At 50.2% G+C, this 12,703-nt stretch overlaps 1 protein-coding gene across 1 annotated transcript in view; it reads right to left on the reverse strand.

Annotated features, from left to right (window-relative positions):
• LOC141054979 (protein mono-ADP-ribosyltransferase PARP9-like) overlaps positions 1 to 12,703 on the reverse strand; it is a 105,913-nt gene that overhangs the window by 47,034 nt on the left and 46,176 nt on the right. Inside the window, exons 5-6 of the mRNA XM_073551902.1 lie at positions 3,093 to 3,165; positions 1,525 to 2,037 (exon numbers count right to left, since the gene is read on the reverse strand). Of these exons, the coding sequence (XP_073408003.1) occupies positions 1,525 to 2,037; positions 3,093 to 3,165 (586 nt within the window). The remainder of the gene's footprint in view (positions 1 to 1,524; positions 2,038 to 3,092; positions 3,166 to 12,703) is intronic.

The following is a 12,703-nucleotide window of genomic DNA, read 5'->3' on the forward strand; positions in this document are numbered from 1 at the left end:
GCGCACCGCTATCAGATGTTCTCCGCAGCACGACGCCATCAGATGCTCCCCGCAGCGCACCGCTATCAGATGTTCTCCGCAGCACGACGCCATCAGATGCTCCCCGCAGCACAACGCTATCAGCAGATGTTCCCCGCAGCGCGCCGCCATCAGATGTTCCCCGCAGCACACCGCTATCAGATGTTCTCCGCAGCACGACGCCATCAGATGCTCCCCGCAGCACAACGCTATCAGCAGATGTTCCCCGCAGCGCGCCGCTATCAGATGTTCCCCGCAGCACGTCACCATCAGATGTTCCCCGTAGCACGTCACCATCAGATGTTCCCCGCAGCGCACCGCTATCAGATGTTCCCCACAGCACGTCACCATCAGATGCTCCCCGCAGCACACCGCTATCAGCAGATGTTCCCCGCAGCACGTCACCATCAGATGTTCCCCGCAGCACGTCACCATCAGATGTTCCCCGCAGCGCACCGCTATCAGATGTTCCCCACAGCACGTCACCATCAGATGCTCTCCGCAGCGCACCGCTATCAGATGTTCCCCGCAGCACGTCGCCATCAGATGCTCCCCGCAGCACACCGATATCAGATGTTCCCTGCAGCACGTCGCCATCAGATGCTCCCCGCAGCGCACCGCTATCAGATGTTCCCCGCAGCACGTCGCCATCAGATGCTCCCCGCAGCACACCGCTATCAGCAGATGTTCTCCACACTGAGCCGCCATCAGATGCTCCCCGCAGCACACCGCTATCAGCAGATGTTCCCCACAGCACGTCGCCATCAGACGCTCCCCGCAGCGCACCACTATCAGCAGATGTTTCCCACAGCACGTCACCATCAGATGCTCCCCGCAGCACACCGCTATCAGCAGATGTTTCCTGCAGCACGACGCTATCAGATGTTCCCCGCAGCACGTCGCCATCAGATGCTCCCCGCAGCACACCGCTATCAGATGTTCTCCACACTGAGCCGCTATCAGATGTTCCCCGCAGCACACCGCTACCAGCAGATGTTCCCCGCAGCACCTCGCCATCAGATGCTCCCCGCAGCGCACCGCTATCAGATGTTCTCCACACTGAGCCGCTATCAGATGTTCCCCGCAGCACACCGCTATCAGATGTTCCCCGCAGCACACCGCTATCAGATGTTCTCCACACTGAGCCGCTATCAGATGTTCCCCGCAGCACACCGCTATCAGATGCTCCCCGCAGCACACCGCTATCAGATGTTCTCCACACTGAACCGCTATCAGATGTTCCCCGCAGCACACCGCTATCAGATGTTCCCCGCAGCACACCGCTATCAGATGCTCCCCGCAGGGTGCGGTATAATTATCGGCACCTTGCCGTATATGCCGGTGGATCTGTTGCTCTGTGAGTAATGGATCCAGCAGTGATCAGTTATCAGGTGTCTGCACAGCCCCCCAACAGCTGCTGGATCCTTGCGCCGGATCACTACTGGACATGTGAACACGGCCTTACCGTCAGGACCCCTCATTACACCGCACACATTAGTCACTCACTTCGTCTCTGGAGGGTGAATTTCCGGTCGCTCTCGCACGCGGTGCGGCTCTTCACGTGGATCATGTGGCTGGGCGGCACGCTCAGGGTGACGTCCTTTCGGGACATGAAGGCTTCCTCCACCTCCCTGTTGGCTTTTGGAGAATATGGCTGACCGTCATAGAACCAGATGACGGCGGCCGCCAGCAGCTCTTCCCCCAGCGACTCCGCCATCTCATCCTGGACATCCAGCAGGAGGCGCTCTGCCTGTACGGCCGCCATCACCCTGTCCGGGCACGGACCCTGGATCCTCAGCGTGGCCTCCCCGGCCTTCACTTCTTCCTCTATGTTCACACTCTGAGGGCACGAAGCAAAAACGTCCAATTCTTCATTTCCACAGAGCAGCAAATGGTTATTGTGTATGAGCAGAGGAGGCTCCGACAGGAGACGCCCGAGCCAGGCCGCAGCCGCCCCCACGTCCTCGGCGCACCCCCCGGCCAATCTCACACACATCTCATCAATCGGCGACTCCGGCCCTGCAAAGCAGAAAGAAGGCGAGAGGGGTCACATATCCGGACAGCACAGACCCCAAGGGCGAGAGGGGGTCATAAAGAAAAATGACTTATTGTCAGTGGTGAATCCTATGTCCCACTGGATATCACATATCTCTGCATACAGGGAGCTCCCCCTAGTGGAGGCTGCAGACAGGATCTTATCATGTATCTCTGTATACAGGGAGCTCCCCCTAGTGGAGGCTGCAGACAGGATCTTATCATGTATCTCTGTATACAGGGAGCTCCCCCTAGTGGTGGCTGCAGACAGCATCTTATCATGTATCTCTGTATACAGAGAGCTCCTCCTAGTGGTGGCTGCAGACAAGATCTTATCATGCATCTCTGTATACAGGGAGCTCCCACTAGTGGTGGCTGCAGACAGAATCTTATCATGCATCTCTGTATACAGGGAGCTCCCCCTAGTGGTGGCTGCAGACAAGATCATGTATCTCTGTATACAGAGAGCTCCCCCTAGTGGTGACTGCAGACAGGATCTTATCATGTATCTCTGTATACAGAGAGCTCCCCCTAGTGGTGGCTGCAGACAGGATCTTATCATGTATTTGTATACAGGGAGCTCCCCCTAGTGGTGACTGCAGACAGGGTCTTATCACGTATCTCTGTATACAGGGAGCTCCCCCTAGTGGTGACTGCAGACAGGATCTTATCATGTATCACTGTATACAGGGAGCTCCCCCTAGTGGTGGCTGCAGACAGGATCTTATCACGTATCCCTGTATACAGGGAGCTCCCCCTAGTGGTGGCTGCAGACAGGATCTTATCATGTATCTCTGTATACAGGGAACTCCCCCTAGTGGTGGCTGCAGACAGGATCTTATCATGTATCTCTGTATACAGGGAGCTCCCCCTAGTGGTGGCTGCAGACAGGATCTTATCATGTATCTCTGTATACAGGGAGCTCCCCCTAGTGGTGGCTGCAGACAGGATCTTATCATGTATCTCTGTATACAGGCAGTAGATTATTACTGTCGACATTTGGGCAGTTACACTTTTGCTGCGCTCAGTTATACTCTCACCTCTCGGTCTCTGGGTAAAGTCCACATTCTTATCATTCGTTTTTCTGGATGTTTTGAGTTTGTCCTGAAAAGCCTTTTAAGGAGAAAACAAGATGATGAAGATGATGATGGTTCTCCATAAAAAAAAAAACAATGATCGGCTATTACCGGGGCCCAGTGAGCGCTGCTCTGAAGCATCACAGGTGACAGCTGCTGGGTCTGTCATCAGAATCCTCGACCTTGTGTGAAGTCCGCACATAACAGCTGCCAATAGGAGACTGATACTGAGATCTCAGGATCTGGGATCTACAGAGGGAGCTTCCTGGTGGCTGATCACACAACACGGAAGAAAACAACTTCACCCTCTACCTGAACAGGTCATAGAACTCGCTCACTACTCTCCTATACACAGAGCACGCTCACTACACTCTCCTATATACAGAGCACGCTCACTACACTCTCCTATACCCAGAGCACGCTCACTACACACTCCTATATACAGAGCACGCTCACTACACACTCCTATATACAGAGCACGCTCACTACACTCTCCTATACACAGAGTACGCTCACTACACTCTCCTATATACAGAGCACGCTCACTACACTCTCCTATACCCAGAGCACGCTCACTACACTCTCCTATACACAGAGCACGCTCACTACACTCTCCTATACACAGAGCACGCTCACTACACTCTCCTACATACAGAGCACGCTCACTACACTCTCCTATACACAGAGCACGCTCACTACACTCTCCTATATACACAGAGCACGCTCACTACACTCTCCTATATACACAGAGCACGCTCACTACACTCTCCTATATACACAGCACGCTCACTACACTCTCCTATATACAGAGCACGCTCACTACACTCTCCTATACACAGAGCACGCTCACTACACTCTCCTATACACAGAGCACGCTCACTACACACTCCTATATACAGAGCACGCTCACTACACTCTCCTATACACAGAGTACGCTCACTACACTCTCCTATATACAGAGCACGCTCACTACACTCTCCTATACCCAGAGCACGCTCACTACACTCTCCTATACACAGAGCACGCTCACTACACACTCCTATATACAGAGCACGCTCACTACACACTCCTATATACAGAGCACGCTCACTACACTCTCCTATACACAGAGTACGCTCACTACACTCTCCTATATACAGAGCACGCTCACTACACTCTCCTATACCCAGAGCACGCTCACTACACTCTCCTATACACAGAGCACGCTCACTACACTCTCCTATACACAGAGCACGCTCACTACACTCTCCTACATACAGAGCACGCTCACTACACTCTCCTATACACAGAGCACGCTCACTACACTCTCATATATACACAGAGCACGCTCACTACACTCTCCTATATACACAGAGCACGCTCACTACACTCTCCTATATACACAGCACGCTCACTACACTCTCCTATATACAGAGCACGCTCACTACACTCTCCTATACACAGAGCACGCTCACTACACTCTCCTATACACAGAGCACGCTCACTACACTCTCCTATATACACAGAGCACGCTCACTACACTCTCCTATATACACAGCACGCTCACTACACTCTCCTATACACAGAGCACGCTCACTACACTCTCCTATACACAGAGCACGCTCACTACACTCTCCTATGTACACAGCACGCTCACTACACTCTCCTATACACAGAGCACGCTCACTACACTCTCCTATATACAGAGCACGCTCACTACACTCTCCTATATACAGAGCACGCTCACTACACTCTCCTATACCCAGAGCACACTCACTACACACTCCTATATACAGAGCACGCTCACTACACTCTCCAATACACAGAGTATGCTCACTACACACTCCTATATACACAGAGCACGCTCACTACACACTCCTATATACACAGCACGCTCACTACACTCTCCTATACACAGAGCACGCTCACTACACTCTCCTATACACAGAGCACGCTCACTACACTCTCCTATATACAGAGCACGCTCACTACACTCTCCTATATACACAGAGCACGCTCACTACACTCTCCTATACAGAGCACGCTCACTACACTCTCCTATATACAGAGCACGCTCACTACACTCTCCTATACCCAGAGCACGCTCACTACACTCTCCTATATACACAGCACGCTCACTACACTCTCCTATACACAGAGCACGCTCACTACACTCTCCTATATACACAGCACGCTCACTACACTCTCCTATATACACAGCACGCTCACTACACTCTCCTATATACACAGCACGCTCACTACACTCTCCTATACACAGAGCACGCTCACTACACACTCCTATATACAGAGCACGCTCACTACACTCTCCAATACACAGAGCATGCTCACTACACACTCCTATATACACAGAGCACGCTCACTACACACTCCTATATACACAGCACGCTCACTACACTCTCCTATACACAGAGCACGCTCACTACACTCTCCTATACACAGAGCACGCTCACTACACTCTCCTATATACAGAGCACGCTCACTACACTCTCCTATATACACAGAGCACGCTCACTACACTCTCCTATATACACAGCACGCTCAATACACTCTCCTATATACAGAGCACGCTCACTACACTCTCCTATACACAGAGCACGCTCACTACTCTCCTATATACACAGCACGCTCACTACACTCTCCTATATACAGAGCACGCTCACTACACTCTCCTATACACAGAGCACGCTCACTACACTCTCCTATATACACAGAGCACGCTCACTACACTCTCCTATATACAGAGCACGCTCACTACACTCTCCTATACACAGAGCACGCTCACTACACTCTCCTATATACACAGAGCACGCTCACTACACTCTCCTATATACAGAGCACGCTCACTACACTCTCCTATATACAGAGCACGCTCACTACACTCTCCTATATACAGAGCACGCTCACTACACTCTCCTATATACAGAGCACGCTCACTACACTCTCCTATATACACAGAGCACGCTCACTACACTCTCCTATATACACAGAGCACGCTCACTACACTCTCCTATGTACACAGAGCACGCTCACTACACTCTCCTATATACAGAGCACGCTCACTACACACTCCTATATACACAGAGCACGCTCACTACACTCTCCTATACACACAGCACGCTAACTACACTCTCCTATACACAGAGCACGCTCACTACACTCTCCTATATACACAGCACGCTCACTACACTCTCCTATACACAGAGCACGCTCACTACACTCTCCTATACACAGAGCACGCTCACTACACTCTCCTATATACAGAGCACGCTCACTACACTCTCCTATATACAGAGCACGCTCACTACACTCTCCTATATACAGAGCACGCTCACTACACTCTCCAATACACAGAGTATGCTCACTACACACTCCTATATACACAGAGCACGCTCACTACACACTCCTATATACACAGCACGCTCACTACACTCTCCTATACACAGAGCACGCTCACTACACTCTCCTATACACAGAGCACGCTCACTACACTCTCCTATATACAGAGCACGCTCACTACACTCTCCTATATACACAGAGCACGCTCACTACACTCTCCTATATACACAGCACGCTCACTACACTCTCCTATACACAGAGCACGCTCACTACTCTCCTATACACAGAGCACGCTCACTACACTCTCCTATATACACAGCACGCTCACTACACTCTCCTATATACAGAGCACGCTCACTACACTCTCCTATACACAGAGCACACTCACTACACTCTCCTATATACACAGAGCACGCTCACTACACTCTCCTATACACAGAGCACGCTCACTACACTCTCCTATACACAGAGCACGCTCACTACACTCTCCTATATACACAGAGCACGCTCACTACACTCTCCTATATACACAGAGCACGCTCACTACACTCTCCTATATACAGAGCACGCTCACTACACTCTCCTATATACAGAGCACGCTCACTACACTCTCCTATATACACAGAGCACGCTCACTACACTCTCCTATATACACAGAGCACGCTCACTACACTCTCCTATATACACAGAGCACGCTCACTACACTCTCCTATGTACACAGAGCACGCTCACTACACTCTCCTATATACAGAGCACGCTCACTACACACTCCTATATACACAGAGCACGCTCACTACACTCTCCTATACACACAGCACGCTAACTACACTCTCCTATACACAGAGCACGCTCACTACACTCTCCTATATACACAGCACGCTCACTACACTCTCCTATACACAGAGCACGCTCACTACACTCTCCTATACACAGAGCACGCTCACTACACTCTCCTATATACACAGCACGCTCACTACACTCTCCTATATACACAGCACGCTCACTACACTCTCCTATATACAGAGCACGCTCACTACACTCTCCTATATACACAGAGCACGCTCACTACACTCTCCTATATACAGAGCACGCTCACTACACTCTCCTATACACAGAGCACGCTCACTACACTCTCCTATATACACAGAGCACGCTCACTACACTCTCCTATATACACAGAGCACGCTCACTACACTCTCCTATATACAGAGCACGCTCACTACACTCTCCTATATACAGAGCACGCTCACTACACTCTCCTATATACACAGAGCACGCTCACTACACTCTCCTATATACACAGAGCACACTCACTACACTCTCCTATATACAGAGCACGCTCACTACACACTCCTATATACACAGAGCACGCTCACTACACTCTCCTATACACAGAGCACGCTAACTACACTCTCCTATACACACAGCACGCTCACTACACTCTCCTATATACACAGCACGCTCACTACACTCTCCTATACACAGAGCACGCTCACTACACTCTCCTATACACAGAGCACGCTCACTACACTCTCCTATACACAGAGCACGCTCACTACACTCTCCTATACACAGAGCACGCTCACTACACTCTCCTATACACAGAGCACGCTCACTACACTCTCCTATACACAGAGCACGCTCACTACACTCTCCTATATACACAGAGCACGCTCACTACACTCTCCTATATACACAGAGCACGCTCACTACACTCTCCTATATACAGAGCACGCTCACTACACTCTCCTATATACAGAGCACGCTCACTACACTCTCCTATATACACAGAGCACGCTCACTACACTCTCCTATATACACAGAGCACACTCACTACACTCTCCTATATACAGAGCACGCTCACTACACACTCCTATATACACAGAGCACGCTCACTACACTCTCCTATACACAGAGCACGCTAACTACACTCTCCTATACACACAGCACGCTCACTACACTCTCCTATATACACAGCACGCTCACTACACTCTCCTATACACAGAGCACGCTCACTACACTCTCCTATACACAGAGCACGCTCACTACACTCTCCTATACACAGAGCACGCTCACTACACTCTCCTATACACAGAGCACGCTCACTACACTCTCCTATACACAGAGCACGCTCACTACACTCTCCTATACACAGAGCACGCTCACTACACTCTCCTATATACACAGAGCACGCTCACTACACTCTCCTATATACACAGCACGCTCACTACACTCTCCTATATACAGAGCACGCTCACTACACTCTCCTATACACAGAGCACGCTCACTACACTCTCCTATATACACAGCACGCTCACTACACTCTCCTATACACAGAGCACGCTCACTACACTCTCCTATACACAGAGCACGCTCACTACACTCTCCTATATACACAGCACGCTCACTACACTCTCCTATACACAGAGCACGCTCACTACACTCTCCTATATACACAGCACGCTCACTACATTCTCCTATACACAGAGAACGCTCACTACACTCTCCTATGCACAGAGCACGCTCACTACACTCTCCAATACACAGAGTATGCTCACTACACTCTCCTATACCCAGAGCACGCTCAATACACTCTCCTATACTCAGAGCACGCTCACTACACTCTCCTATACCCAGAGCACGCTCACTACACTCTCCTATATACACAGAGCACGCTCACTACACTCTCCTACATACATAGCACGCTCACTACACTCTCCTATACACAGAGCACGCTCACTACACTCTCCTATATACACAGCACGCTCACTACACTCTCCTATACACAGAGCACGCTCACTACACTCTCCTATATACACAGCACGCTCACTACACTCTCCTATACACAGAGCACGCTCACTACACTCTCCAATACACAGAGTATGCTCACTACACTCTCCAATACACAGAGCACGCTCACTACACTCTCCTATACCCAGAGCACGCTCACTACACTCTCCTATACCCAGAGCACGCTCACTACACTCTCCTATATACACAGAGCACGCTCACTACACTCTCCTATATACACAGCACACTCACACTCTCCTATACACAGAGCACGCTCACTACACTCTCCTATATACACAGCACGCTCACTACACTCTCCTATACACAGAGCACGCTCACTACACTCTCCTATATACACAGCACGCTCACTACACTCTCCTATACACAGAGCACGCTCACTACACTCTCCTATATACACAGCACGCTCACTACTCTCCTATATACACAGCACGCTCACTACACTCTCCTATACACAGAGCACGCTCACTACACTCTCCTATGCACAGAGCACGCTCACTACACTCTCCAATACACAGAGTATGCTCACTACACTCTCCTATACACAGCACGCTCACTACACTCTCCTATATACACAGCACGCTCACTACACTCTCCTATATACACAGCACGCTCACTACACTCTCCTATATACACAGCACGCTCACTACACTCTCCTATACACAGAGCACGCTCACTACACTCTCCTATACACAGAGTATGCTCACTACACTCTCCTATACCCAGAGCACGCTCACTACACTCTCCTATACCCAGAGCACGCTCACTACACTCTCCTATACCCAGAGCACGCTCACTACACTCTCCTATATACACAGAGCACGCTCACTACACTCTCCTATATACACAGCACGCTCACTACACTCTCCTATATACACAGCACGCTCACTACACTCTCCTATACACAGAGCACGCTCACTACACTCTCCTATATACACAGCACGCTCACTACACTCTCCTATACCCAGAGCACTCTCACTACACTCTCCTATACCCAGAGCACGCTCACTACACTCTCCTATATACACAGCACGCTTACTACACTCTCCTATTCACAGAGCACGCTCACTACACTCTCCTATACACAGAGTACGCTCACTACACTCTCGTATACCCAGAGCACGCTCACTACACTCTCCTATACACAGAGCACGCTCACTACACTCCTATACACAGAGGACGCTCATTACACTCTCCTATACACAGAGCACGCTCACTACACTCTCCTATACACAGAGCACTCTCACTACACTCTCCTATATACAGAGCACGCTCACTACACTCTCCTATACACAGAGCACGCTCACTACTCTCCTATATAGAGCACGCTCACTACACTCTCCTATATACAGAGCACGCTCACTACTCTCCTATATAGAGCACGCTCACTACACTCTCCTATACCCAGAGCACGCTCACTACACTCTCCTATACCCAGAGCACGCTCACTACACTCTCCTATACCCAGAGCACGCTCACTACACTCTCCTATATACAGAGCACGCTCACTACACTCTCCTATATACAGAGCACGCTCACTACTCTCCTATATAGAGCACGCTCACTACACTCCTATACACAGAGGACGCTCATTACACTCTCCTATACACAGAGCACGCTCACTACACTCTCCTATACACAGAGCACTCTCACTACACTCTCCTATATACAGAGCACGCTCACTACACTCTCCTATACACAGAGCACGCTCACTACTCTCCTATATAGAGCACGCTCACTACACTCTCCTATATACAGAGCACGCTCACTACTCTCCTATATAGAGCACGCTCACTACACTCTCCTATACCCAGAGCACGCTCACTACACTCTCCTATACCCAGAGCACGCTCACTACACTCTCCTATACCCAGAGCACGCTCACTACACTCTCCCATACATAGAGCAGCTCGGACGACCTCCGCATGCAGGTTCGGTCTCTACTTCTAATCCAGATTTGTTTCCTACAAGATCGGATGTTGTACTGTGAGCCGGGAGCTTTCAGTATAAGGATGAAGCCACCGGCACCGATATCGGGAGATCTTCATTTTTACCAGTGAGCGCGTGTGGTGCGGCTACTGCAGTGTCTTGTGCCGGTGTCATATACACATATATACGATGTCTCTTATATAGCTCTGTGGCATATGTACATGGTATATCATGGTGGGAGCTCCGTGGCATATGTACATGGTATATCATGGGGGGAGCTCCGTGGCATATGTACATGGTATATCATGGGGGGAGCTCCGTGGCATATGTACATGGTATATCATAGGGGGGAGCTCCGTGGCATATGTACATGGTATATCATGGTGGGAGCTCCGTGGCATATGTACATGGTATATCATGGTGGGAGCTCCGTGGCATATGTACATGGTATATCATGGTGGGAGCTCCGTGGCATATGTACATGGTATATCATAGGGGGGAGCTCCGTGGCATATGTTCATGGTATATCATGGTGGGAGCTCCGTGGCATATGTACATGGTATATCATAGGGGGGAGCTCCGTGGCATATGTACATGGTATATCATAGGGGGGAGCTCCGTGGCATATGTACATGGTATATCATGGGGGGAGCTCCGTGGCATATGTACATGGTATATCATAGGGGGGAGCTCCGTGGCATATGTACATGGTATATCATAGGGGGGAGCTCCGTGGCATATGTACATGGTATATCATGGTGGGAGCTCCGTGGCATATGTACATGGTATATCATAGGGGGGAGCTCCGTGGCATATGTACATGGTATATCATAGGGGGGAGCTCCGTGGCATATGTACATGGTATATCATGGGGGGAGCTCCGTGGCATATGTACATGGTATATCATGGTGGGAGCTCCGTGGCATATGTACATGGTATATCATAGGGGGGAGCTCCGTGGCATATGTACATGGTATATCATGGTGGGAGCTCCGTGGCATATGTACATGGTATATCATAGGGGGGAGCTCCGTAGCATATGTACATGGTATATCATGGTGGGAGCTCCGTGGCATATGTACATGGTATATCATAGGGGGGAGCTCCGTGGCATATGTACATGGTATATCATGGGGGGGAGCTCCGTGGCATATGTACATGGTATATCATGGGTGGGAGCTCCGTGGCATATGTACATGGTATATCATAGGGGGGAGCTCCGTGGCATATGTACATGGTATATCATGGGAGGAGCTCCGTGGCATATATACATGGTATATCATAGGGGGAGCTCCGTGGCATATGTACATGGTATATCATGGGAGGAGCTCCGTGGCATATGTACATGGTATATCATGGGAGGAGCTCCGTGGCATATGTACATGGTATATCATAGGGGGGAGCTCCGTGGCATATGTACATGGTATATCATGGGAGGAGCTCCGTGGCATATGTACATGGTATATCATGGGGGGAGCTCCGTGGCATATGTACATGGTATA

The sequence above is a fragment of the Dendrobates tinctorius genome, unplaced genomic scaffold (assembly GCF_039654945.1).
Source record: "Dendrobates tinctorius isolate UK_male_01 unplaced genomic scaffold, ASM3965494v1 ptg000182l, whole genome shotgun sequence".
In the NCBI taxonomy this organism is placed as follows: Eukaryota; Metazoa; Chordata; class Amphibia; order Anura; family Dendrobatidae; genus Dendrobates; species Dendrobates tinctorius.